At 36.6% G+C, this 13,205-nt stretch overlaps 1 protein-coding gene across 3 annotated transcripts in view; it reads right to left on the reverse strand.

Annotated features, from left to right (window-relative positions):
- The window catches only part of THOC1 (THO complex subunit 1), a 41,081-nt gene that overhangs the window by 25,860 nt on the left and 2,016 nt on the right, over positions 1-13,205 (reverse strand). Inside the window, exons 2-7 of one of the 3 annotated variants that reach the window (XM_082353564.1) lie at positions 13,127-13,200; positions 12,973-13,033; positions 11,663-11,729; positions 8,893-9,011; positions 8,374-8,422; positions 7,861-7,956 (exon numbers count right to left, since the gene is read on the reverse strand). In XM_082353564.1, the coding sequence (XP_082209690.1) occupies positions 7,861-7,956; positions 8,374-8,422; positions 8,893-9,011; positions 11,663-11,729; positions 12,973-13,033; positions 13,127-13,200 (466 nt within the window). Of the gene's footprint in view, positions 1-7,860; positions 7,957-8,373; positions 8,423-8,892; positions 9,012-9,411; positions 9,453-11,662; positions 11,730-12,972; positions 13,034-13,126; positions 13,201-13,205 lie in introns of those variants that run through there. The other 2 variants (XM_082353565.1, XM_082353566.1) reach the window with 2 other exon arrangements.

The raw sequence follows: 13,205 nt of genomic DNA on the forward strand, positions 1-13,205 counted from the left end.
TGTAGTAATGTATAATTTTGCTGAAGCACAAATAGAAATTGTATTATTCAAAAAGTGTGAATGTATAACAATAGTTATAGGAAATATAGTTAGTGAGAGCCAGGTTTCTCGCTGTCAGGGAAAGAAGTTATAAATAAGCAGATCTATTGGTGCTAGATTAGACTCACAAGTTATCAGTCACTATGACAGCATTGTTTTTGTTGTTGGTCATTAAAAAAAAATGTAGACAGATACAGGAATACAGATGCATACATACACATGTTAGTATACATATGTATCTTTCCAAGCTCTGTCCACTGAGAGGGCTTAGAAGCAGTGATATTCTAGTAACAATTAGCATTATCTAGGTCCCAGATCTTGTCTTCTAAATACCATTTTTAAGTAAAACAAATCAGGCTCTTTGGAGAAGTGGCTGATTCCAGGGGTTGGGCAGGGAAAATACAAGATGTGCCTGGACTATCCTCGCCTACATGAAAGAGCTCCCAATGGGGAAAACCATAAAAATTTGAGCAACAAAGTAAATAATGATATTGTGAGATTATAACCCATATAAAATAAATATCCATGAGTTCATACTGAAACAGATGACTGAATTACAAGTAAACAAAGGAGAAGAAACAACTCTTCTTTTTTTTTTTTTTGGCTGCACTGTGAGGCTTGTAGGATCTTAGTTCCCCGACCAGGGATCAAACCCAGGCCCCCTGCATTGGAAACGTGGAGTCTTAACCACTGGACCGCCCGGGAATTCCCAAGACAACTCGTCTTCAGGAAGAACCCCAATTCATAAACGTAGAAGGAATGAAAGAAATAGAAAATCACCACCAGGACAACCTAATAATAATCACTGCAGGCAAGATCCACTGATGAACAGTACTAAACTCAGCCGGCAAAGGTCTAAGGAGAAAAAGTATCTGCATAGCCTCAAAGTATCTCCCTCCAAATATTTATTAATTACAAAGGGGAAAATAGTAACTCTGTAGTAGAGAAATATGGTGATCAAGTATAATATCTTAAATAAGTGATGAAAGATAACACCCCCAGTAAAAAGACACATCAATACCATGTTGAAATGATGCACTGAGAAGGGCCCATCACCTCTGTGGTCTTCTTCCCCAAATCCATGACCTCAATCTAATTATGAAAAACATCACACAAACATGAATTGAAGGGCATTCTATGAATTATCTGACCAGTGCTCTTCAAAACTGTCAAGGTCATGAAAAAATAGCAAAGACTGAGGAACTGTCACTGACTGGGGAGACTGGGGAGATTAAAGTGACATCACAACTAAATAATACAGGATCCCAGACTGGATCCTTAAAAAACAAAGCAGTGATAAAACTGGTAAAATCCAAATAAAGTCTGTAACTAATAGTGCTGCACCAATGTTGATTTCTTAGTTTTGATAACTGTACCATGGTATGTAAGAGGTTAACATTAGGTGAAGCTATTCGGGTACTCTATACTATCTTTGCAACTCTTCACGTCTGAAGTTATTTTAAAACAAGAAGTTTTTTTTAAAAGCCAGTATGCTAGATGACATCATAAAGCTAGTGAATGAACCTGGCTGACCATTTAGCACTGACTACTTAAAATATCTTTGTCCATTTTCTATTTATTACTCAACAAAGCACATGCCATAATTCTCAGGTTAAAAATCTCAGTCATACTTTACTAAATTTAATGGGTAAATTACATGTTAAGACAGCTTTCTGAAGGTCTTGGGATATACTCTAGTGAATCTTACGCATTTACAAATGTAAAAACAGAAGAAAAAATACTGCAAGAAGATATCCCCAAATGCCAACCTAGCTTATGTTAGGGTAACAGGATTGATTATGAATTTTTTTTCCCTTCATTTTCTAAATTTTCTGAAACAAGGTTGGGTAATTTTATAATTTAAAAATTAAATTTAAAAATATAATTTATTAAAAGATATATAGATAGTTTAAAGCTACATTTAGCAACATACTGTTAGTCTTTCAACTAGTTAATAAGAAAAAAGTGATTTCTCTATGTCTTGTCAATTTAGGAATGTAGTGTATTGAAAAAGAGGTTAAAATGTTTTTTAAAAACTGAGAGTGGAGGCTGGAGATAAACAGGAAGGACTAAAGAATGACTGAGAATTGAAACCTTGTTCTTATGTTTTCTGTAAATTCCAGAAAAAGAAATCACAAATCAGTACTTATGAAGGGGCACTTCATTTCACAAAGAGAGTTTCATTCATCAAATATTTAAATAGCGACTAGATATCTGGTATTAGAAGTTACTACGCACAGAAAATACAGAGGTGAACAACACAAACACACTGAAAATGCCAGGTGGTGCTAAATTCTAAGAAGAGATTTGAAATCAGGTGGTGATAATGGGTAACTGTAGTGGCAGGTTTACATTAGATGCTCAAAGACAGCCTCTCTAAGGAAGTAAAATTTAAACTGAGATTGAGTGACAGCAAAAGTCAGTAATGTGACAATAACGAACAAAAGGATTACAGACAGCAGAAAGAGTGTCAAGGTCCTAAGGTTCAATTGATCTTGATATTTTGAAGGTAAAAAGAAGGCAAGATGCCAATTCAGTGGGAAAAGAATAGTTTTTTCAACAAATGGTGCTGGGACAACTGGGTATCCACATATAAAAAGAATGAAATTGGAACCCCACCTCACACCACATACAAAAATTAACTCAAAATGGATCATATACCTAAATGTAAGAGCTAAAACTCTTAGAAGAAAACGTAGATGTAAATCTTTGTGACTTTGGGTTAGGCCAGGGGTCCCCAACCCCCAGGCCATGGGCCAGTAGCGGTCCACGGCCTGTTAGGAACCGTGTCGCACAGCAGGAGGTGAGCAGCAGGCGAGCGATCGAAGCTTCATCTGTCGCTCCCCATCGCTAGAATTATCGCCTGAACCATCCCCCACACCAACCCCACTCTGTGGAAAAACTGTCTTTCACGAAACCAGTCCCTGGTGCCAAAAAGGTCAGGGACTGCTGGGTTAGGCAACAGTTTCTTAGATATGACACCAAGAGCACCAGCAACAAAAGAAAAAATAGATATATTAAACTTCATCAAAATTTGAAACTTTTTTGCTGCAACCAACACTATCAAGAAAGTGAAAAGGAAATCCACAGAATGGGAGAGAATATTTACAAATTATATATCTCATAAGGGTCTAGTATCCAGAATATAATAAGAACTTGTACAACTAAGTAATAAAAAGACAAATAACCCAATTTTTAAAATGGGCAAAGAATCTTAATAGACTATTTCTTTAAGAAAGACATGCAAATGACCAGTAAGCCCATGAAAAGATGCTTAACATCTTTAGTCATTACACAAATGCAAACCAAAACCATGAGATACCACTTTACACTCACTAGGATGGCTATAATAAAAAAGACAATAAACAGTAAGTGTTAGCAAGGATGCGGGGAAACTGGAACACACTTGCATCAATGATAAAATGATGCAGCCTCTTCGGAAAACAGTTTGGTAGTTCCTCAAGAACTTAAATACATCATTTGTAGAGACATGGATGGACCCAGAGACTGTCGTACAGAGTGAAGTAAGTCAGAAAGAGAAAAACAAATATCGTATATGAACACATATATGTGGAATCTAGAAAAATGGTACAGATGAACCAGTCTGCAAGGCAGAAATAGAGACACAGATGTAGAGAACAAACGTATAGACACCAAGCGGGGAAAAGGTTGGGTGGGATGAATTGGGAGATTGGGATTGACATATATACACTAATATGTATAAAATAGATAACTAATGAAAACCTGCTGTATAGCACAGGGAACTCTACTTCATTTTGCTGTACAGTAGAAACTAACACAACATTGTAAAACAACTATACCCCAATTAAAAAAAAAAAAGAACTTAAATACAGAGTTACCATATGACCCAGTAATTCTACTCTTAGATATCTATCCAGGAGAAATTAAAACAGTTACCATATGACCCATCAATTCCATCCTATGTATATGGCCAAGAGAAGTGAAAACATACATCCACATAAAACTTGTACACAAATGTTCACAGCAGCATTATTTACAATAGCCAAAAAGCAGAAACAACTCAAATGTCCATTAACTGATGAATGGACAAAATGTGGTATATCCAACTAGAGAATATCATTCAGCCATAAAAAGGAATGAACTACTGATACATACAACACAGATGAACCTTGAAAGTATTAAGCTAAGTTTAAAAAGCCAGTCACATGAACTGAGAGAGTAGCATTGACGTATATACACTACCAAATGTAAACAAGATAGCTAGTGGGAAGCAGCTACATAGCACAGGGAGATCAGCTCGGTGCTTTGTGACCACCTAGAGGGGTGGGATAGGGAGGGTGGGAGGGAGGCTCAAGAGGGAGGGGAGGGCTTCCCTGGTGGCGCAGTGGTTAAGAATCCGCCTGCCAACGCAGGGGACACAGGTTCGAGCCCTGGTCCGGGAAGATCCCACATGCCACGGAGCAACTAAGCCCGTGCGCCACAACTACTGAGCCTGCACTCTAGAGCTTGTGAGCCACAACTACTGAGCCCGTGTGCCACAACTACTGAAGCCCGCATGCCTAGAGCTCGTGCTCTGCAAGAGAAGCCACTGCAATGAGAAGCCCGCACACCACAACCAAGAGTAGCCCCCGCTCACTGCAACTAGAGAAAGCCCGCAAGCAGCAACGAAGACCCAACACAGCCAAAAATAAATAAATAAATTTAAAAAAAAAAAAAAAAAAAGAGGGAGGGGATATGGGGATATATGTATACGTATAGCTGATTCATTTTGCTATACAGCAGAAACTAACACAACGTTGTAAAGCAATTATACTCCAATAAAGATGTTAAAAAAAAAAAAAAGCCAGAAAATGTGGTCACAAAAGACCACATATTTTATTATTCCATTTTCTAAATGTCCAAAATAGGAAAATCCATAGAGACCAATAAGTAGATTAATGGTTGTTTAGGGCCTGGGAGACAGGGTAAGGATGGAGGTAAGTGGAGAGTGACAGTTAATGGGTGCAGGGTTCCTTTTAGAAGTTAAAATGTTCTAAAATTAGACTGCAATGATGACCATACAACCCTGTGAATATACTAAAAAACAGTAAATTGTACATTTTCAATGGTGAATTGTATGGTATGTGAATTCACATCTCAATAACGTTGTTAAAAAATATAAAAAGCTGAGCTTCCAGTAATGGAAGGCTAATTAATTAGCTAATTAATTAATTCAGATTAACCCTCTAAGGACAACTGAAAACTTGGATAAATTACATTAATTCTATGAATACTTACAGAGCATAAACCATGTTCACAGCATTGTTTTAGGCAATGAAACAGAAAATTGTTTTCTTAAAAATAGTAAAGAGCTGACATTCAGTGAGGAATATATGGCAAAAATCAAGAAGGCAAGAAAGATAAGCAATGCATCATCAGCACTCAAAGCCACTTTTGTCTTGAGGATATCTGCCAAACAGGAAGAATCGGCTGCAAAACTGACCTACTCTTTTAGCAGCTTCCTGAAGTGAGGATGATAAAAATAAATCTCTAGGTGGGGAATCTAATAAATCCTACCTCAACCTTCTCCTAGACTGGGACCTACGTCCTCAGGTAAGGATGAACCAAATTGCAGTCCAGTGCCAAGTCTTCTTGATTATCTAAGGAATCACAGGCCTTGAACTGGGCTAGATTAAGGTAATCTTGGACTAGTAGTAGCACCCTTCTAAGGGTGCCTGGCAGGAGTAATGAAAACTCTTGTCTGGAGAAAGGTATCTAACCTAGGCCTCAAAATTATTCCCTCAAATATCTTCTCAAATATAACATCAAACACTAACCAGAAACACAAAGGGGTAAGACACAATGAGTGAGAAACAGTAGAAACAGACACTAGAGACATACCCACAAAGACTTAAGACACTGGAATTATCAGACACATAAAAATAACAATGCTTACCCTGGTTAGAAAATTAAAAAACAAGTTTGAAAATATCAGCAGGGAATAAGAAACTAAAAAAGTGACACAGCAGACTTAAAAAAGACTTTCTAGAAATGAAAAAATACGATTACTGAAATTCAGAACTCATTTAGCAGCAGATTATTCATAGCTGAAGAGAGAAGTAGTGAACTGGAGAACCGTTCTAAAGAAATTATGCAGAATGTGATGGCGAGTGACAAAGAGATGAAAAATGTAGAAAGTGTAAGAGACAGAGGATACAGTCAGAAGATATAGTATGTCTACTAGAGTTCCATAAAGAGAAAAAGAGAAAGAAGCATACACAATATCTGAAGAAATAACAGCTTAAATTTTTACAAACTGGATGAAGGACAACCAATCCATAAATTCGAGATGCCCACAAATCTGAAGAATGATAAATTTTAAAAATCCATGCTTAGATACATCATATAAAACTGAAAAACAAACCAAAAAACCCAAACAAATAACAAACAAAAAACCCAAAGAAAAAGAAAACCTTAAGAGCAGATAGAGAGAGAAAAAAAAAAACTAGATTATCTTCAAAGGAGTTAGACTGACATTTGCCTTATCTATAGAAGCTAGAAGGCAAAGTAATGATTATCTCCCACTAAATGAAATCCTATATCCAGTGCCAACCTACAATCTTCTATCTGTTGAAACCATTCTTCAAGAGTAAAGAAATAAAGATTTTCAAAGAAAACACAAATCTGCACTATAGTAAAGTCTAAAGGGGGAAACAGACAGAAGGTCAGAAATACAAGTGGTAAATACATTGATAAATCAAAATTAATCCTGACCACATTAAATAAGGAAAGAAAAAAACATAGATCTAGCAGGACAAAAAGAAAGCCACATGTAAAACAACTGCTAACATATACTATAGGTCTCACCACATGCAGGCACTGTTGTAAGCTCTTCACATATTTTAATTCATTTAATCCTTACAAAAACATATAAAGTAGGTGGTATATTAGCCTGATATTAAGGAAGGGAAGACTGAAGCAAAGGGATATTAAAATCTGGCATATCTGAACAGATTGTGGTGGGCTCTAGAGAGCCTTGTGGTGGGCAATGTTCCATTTCTGGACCTGGACAGTGGTTATACAAGTGTTTGCTTCATAATTATTATACTATATTTACTTTATGCACTTTTCACATTACCATTACATTTCACAATAATAAATGATAAAAGAAATGAACAAAGTCAATGTGGCTGAACAGTAGTGATTGAAGGAAAAAATGGAAACAGAAAAATAGGCATACATTAGGAAATGAAATAAAAACATGATTCATAGCTACATATTTCAGTGTGATTCAAAGCTACATATTTCAGTGTGATTCAACTGTACATTATTATTCACAAACTTTGAACTTAAAGAATCAATAACTTCAGGGACTTCCCTGGTGGTCCAGTGAGTAAGACTCTGCGCTCCCAATGCAGGGGGCCCAGGTTTGATCCCTGGTTGGGGAACTAGATCCCGCATGCATGCCGCAACTGGGAGTTTGCATGCTGCAACTAAGAGTCCGCACGCTGCAACTAAGAAGTCCGCATGCTGCAACTAAAGATCCTGCATGCCATAACAAAGATCCCGTGTGCTGCAACTAAGACCCGGTGCAGCCAAAATAAATAAATAAATAAATATTAAAAAAAGAGAAACAAACAAACAGGCTTGCAGATATAGGAAAAAAAGGAATCAATGACTTTATTTAAGGGTTACCTGTATCATACACTGAGACAGGTATAACTACTTATAAGTAAAATAAAGTGGCAGTTTCCTATGTTATCTTTCAACTTTTTAGAACCATTTTTCTTTCTTATCATCGTGGTAGATTCTAATCTGGTAAAGATTTTCCTGCAAAGCATTTTATGTACAAAAGCTTACCTGACTTCTCAGATAAAGGGAAAAGTCTGGCCAAAAAGAGCTGAATTCGTCCACAGAAGACTGTATTCTGGGATTTTGATAATCTTCGTAGGAGATCTAACAACACATGGAAACGAAGGTTACACAGGTGAGATCATTCTATGTTTATTACAACCATACCCAAATTTCTTAACCAGTTTGTCAAAAGTATTTTCCTAAAGTAGTAGTTCTCAAAATGGGGGTAGAAACTATTTTTGTCACAAAAAGGCTCTAGAAAATTAGGAATAAAACTAAACAAGTTTAGCATGGGTAAGACGAGCTTTACTAAATTTTTTTGGTTTTCATTAAGTTTATACCCAGAACAGGAATAGTTTAATTTAAAGCAAATGATCAGTTTTAATAAGTCAGACTGCTATTTAAAAATGAAGATACAATCTACATTAAAAATTTTACCACTTGTGTTTAATTCCACCACCTGTTTTCCTGGCCACATTTACTTTTTAAAAAACAATCATTTACTGTTGAATTACTTACCATTGCACATACGTAGTAAATAATTTTTCCCAGCAGAATAGAATGTATTCTGAAATTAAGACAGAAATTATTACTATTGTTCTGAAGTTGTTGCACGTCCTTCAATAATAAGTCACAGGAAGTAAAATTTTAAAGAACACTACTATGCACTGAGAATCTACTATGCCACTTTCACTTTTTTCAAGCAAATAACATTTTTAACGAAATAAAAATATTTTCAAATATATAACAAAACACGATTCTAAGTAACTTTTAAACATGTAAAAGTGTGTGTTTTCAAGTTAATTGTATCTACTCAAATTTTGTACTTCCATTTTTTTCTCCGTATGACTCTTACTTGGCTTTTCCAAGAGAGCAGAATATTTAATTCTCATAGGGACAAACTTTTTGGCAATCAGCAATATTATAAATATAAGCAAAAAACAAAAAACAAAACAAACAACAACAAAAAAAACTACCCTCAGAACTCTGGATCTACAGAAAGATAATATTAGCAGAAAAAGAAACTAAGGTACTTACTGATTTCCAAGTAGCAACATTTTTTTCCACAAAAGTGAATATTGTGTCACACTGATCCAAAGGAAGGCAATCCAAAACATCTCCCAACAATACAAAAGGTGTAGATGCTGTACAAATACCTTCAAGTGGAGCACAAGCCAATTAAAAAGTTTAAAATACTGCTGAGTAAAACAGCCCATGCAAAATAATTTTGAAGAAAATATTAAAGGTATACTTTGTCAATCCTAACAAGGCTGTGAAAGACAAGAAACAGAAGCAACCTAAAGTCCCCAAACAGGATATACTTAAGTAAGTTTTGGTATGTGATGATGATAATCATTCTTGATACCACTTCTAGAGCATTTACTATATGTCAGGCACACTAAGTACTTTACATATACTAACACATGTAATCCTTATAACCCTATGAGGTAGATAACATTATCTCCAGTTTATAGAATGGGAAAACTGAGACACAGAGAAGTTAAATAACTTGCCCAAGATCATAGAGCCAGTAAGTGGTAGAGCTGGGATACGAACCCAGGCAGTCTGGCTCCACAGTCTGTTTTCTTCACCACTAAGCTATTCAAAAGAATATAACGCAGCCAATTAAAAACGATGGTTATGACGACTACAATAACTTGGAAAATGTTTATGATATAATGTCAAGTGAAAAAGGCAGGGTTCAAAACTGTATGGGTATTATGGTTATCACAATAAAATCTTTTAAAAAGACCAGAGAAACTAAAACCATATACCAAAATAAATGGTAGTTTTTTTAAAGTAGAAGAATTAGGACTAGTATGTTCCCTTCTCATATCCAAATGTTCTGTACTATTGCTAAAATTTAGGTTGTCTGTGATTTGAAAAGAACTACTTCAAAAAAGATAACAAAAAGATTTGATACTGATTTCAACTCATTAAACTTTTACAATAATACCATTGTTTCAAGGGAAAAAAGGGTAAAAAATAAAAAGTTGTTTATTTCTAAATTCAATCTTACTAAAGTAAAGCAATAAATTAAAGACTTTAAGGTCATCTAGGCTAGCTAAAAATACTTTTACCTCCCTGCTCATTCTTCCTTCTATTTTTACGTAATAGATACTAACACTTGTTAAGTGTTTAGGAAAAGTAGCCACTTCAGCATGGTATGTAAAAAAAAAAAAAGTCCTGAGTGGGTACTATTAGCCCAAAATACTGCATTAACACAGTAGTCAGAAACAGGAAGTAGTATTTCCAGCTCTACTCTGCACTGGTAAGATCATATCTGGAATGTGATGTGAGGGATACTGCCTAGAACCAGGGAGGCATAAAGTAGCAAATTTCAACTCAATACAAAGGAAATCGCACCATCAGAACTATCTCACAGAAATCAAATAGTGAGCTCCATCAATGGGAGTACAGGCTGGATGACCACCTGCCAAGGACTTTACTGAGGGGAGACAGGATAGGCCAGAGGCAAGATTGGACCATATGACCTCTAAAGTCCTTTAACACTTAGATTTGTGATACTTTTATGTCCTGTATATCCAAGAGATTTGAGAGACATACTCCCTGCCCTTAGCGGAAGTATAGTTTGGCAAAAGTTAACTGACATTAATAACTATAGAAAATTGCCTAAATTCCACTCTCAAAGATTCTGATTCAGTAAAACAAAGCTAAAGCCTGGCAATCTCATTTGAGTGGCTTCCCTGGTGGCGCAGTGGTTAATAATCTGCCTGCCAATGCAGGGGACATGGGTTCGAGCCCTGGTCCAGGAAGATCCCACATGCCGCGGAGCAACTAAGCCCGTGCGCCACAACTACTGAGCCTGCGCTCTAGAGCCCACAAGCCACAACTACTGAAGCCTGCGTGCCTGGAGCTCAGGCTCCGCAACAAGAGAAGCCACTGCAATGAGAAGCCTGTGCACCGCAACGAAGAGTAGCCCCCGCTCTCCACAACTAGAGAAAAGCCCACGCGTAGCAACGAAGACCCAACGCAGCCAAAAATAAATGAATAAAAATAAATAAACAAAAGTCTCTTAAAACTATCCCCTACTGCCACTGCCCCATTTTAATTGTCCTCTACCTAGTTTTCCTGCCAGCAGTTTCTCCCAATCCAATGGCTCTTCCATAGGTCCTCTTTAGCATGGCACACAAAGCCCTTTACAAATGGCCCTAACCTACTCCTCCTGCTTCTTTTCTTCACCATTCTCATCATCCTCTCACCATTCTGCTCCACATTTTTTTAGTCATGCTGAACTAGGTCTTTATATAGCTATATCCTTGTTTCTGCCTGACAAATTACTCATCCCTCACATAGCTCTTATGTTACGGTTTCCTTTCTAAGACCATCCTGATTCCTTCAGACTCTGAAGTTTAGAGAATCACTTCAACCATACTTCATTCCTACTTCAATTCCCACCCCCCCACACCCCCCGCCCCAGTAAGACATTTAGACGTGTTTCCTCCATTAGCCACTAGGCTCCTTACAGGCAGCGAATATGTTTTATTTACCACTGAATCTCCCAAGGCCTAGCTCAGTACCAGGCACATAGTAGATGCTCAATAAATATTTACCTGATGAACAGAACAAGTGGAGAACAAAGAAAGTGCCAAAGTGTGCACTGTATACACGAGTGACAAGAAATACCTGTGAGCTAATTTCCATGGGACTTCTTGGCAAAGGGGGTAGGCAGAATTTTAAAAACGAACAAAATCAATTAGGTAGAGAGGTATGGGGAGAATAAGTTTTAAATAAACATGTCATGCCCAAGATTGCTTTAAAAAAAACAAAACAAACCCATACTTACCTTCAGTAACTCCCCCAATAGCAAGAGAAATAATAGCTAAAACGTTTTCACATGATGAATGATTTATCTACCAACAAAGGAGAAAACAACTTAATTTAGGAGCCAGACTTTAGATTAATTTGATAATAAGAAAAACATATCCTCTGACATTAAATTGATTATCACTAACACTGGATAAAGATATTTCTCACAGAAGATAAGATTACTTTCTAAGATGAAAATTTTAAAAATGAACAGTAATAACCCTAACTGTAGAAGTATATCAAATAATTAAACAGCAGGTGATTCACTTAAAATCCAAGTCTTAGGAAGATCGTTACATTAGCATGATTAAGGCTGTAAGCTAATCAACTACAGATGTGCTGAGGCCATAACTCACTCAATGGCACAGGACAAAGGCAGGGTCAGGGGAATTAATTGTACTGGTGCATCAATATGTCTGAGGGAGGGTTTTAATAGAAGAGAGGTGGTGCTTAGGTTTGATAACATCATAAAATCCAGCATTTATTGAGTGTACATGAAGTGCCGTTTCACACAACCACCATGAAAAGATGGTATTTCCCCTCTTACAAATGAAATTGAGGCTCAGAAAAGCAATGTAACTTGCCCAATGCCTGACAACAGGTGACTAGGTCTGAAGCAGAGGAAAGAATGAATTTGACATAGAATTGTCCAAAAGAAAGGGACACTGTTTTATGGCCACAGGAAAAGGGTCTAGCTTCTTGAGATCTAAGCTTTGCTAAACCAAGAATAAACTACTGAAACTTTTCCTTTCATTTGGGTGCTCCACTAATGGTAAATAAATTCAGATTTTTCATGTTTAGATCAAATTTCTCTACTGAAGTTGTATAGGCTCTTGTTATTTTTGCAGGCGAACTGATAAGGTGATGCCATAGGAAAATGAGGGCATGGAATCCCAGCTCCCATGCTGCACATCCTTGGACTAGACCTTTTATGCCACTACAAGATGTGTCACTGTTTATACAGCAAAGCGAGAGGGCTCACCTTCAAATTCTAGTTTTTGCTCAGGAAGACCTCTTATCAACTTTTCTTATACATATTCACTTGCAGAGGGCTCTACTCATTTATTAAACCAAACCCTTAAACAAGTCAAGCTGTGCTATTAAAACCCTTAATCCTTACACAACTCCTATACTAACTATGACCAAGTTAGGTTTCACAAAGTACCAAGTTCACTCTAGAAAAAATAGTCATGTTTAAATATCTATTCTAAGGATAAAAGCAAATTTAAAAATAATATTGATTTGCCAGCAAAATTCTAACGATAAATAAAGGAAAAACATACTTACAATTTCTTCTTCTAGAACACCTCTAAAAGCTTGGTCAAGGGTACATTTTTTTTCATTTTCACTATTAAAAACAAAAAACACCTGCATTTTTAAAGCAGCTCAGGGTAAGTATAAAGATTTCAGCGAGCCTATTTCATGGATATCAACGCCTTACCTTCCAGGTAACTGGCTGAAGGTATTCAACAAGGGCTTGATATTTTTGTTGTTCAGGGCCTCTCTGGTAGATTTCTAGA

Source organism: Balaenoptera borealis (genome assembly GCF_965194805.1).
Source record: "Balaenoptera borealis genome assembly, chromosome: 14".
In the NCBI taxonomy this organism is placed as follows: domain Eukaryota; kingdom Metazoa; phylum Chordata; class Mammalia; order Artiodactyla; family Balaenopteridae; genus Balaenoptera; species Balaenoptera borealis.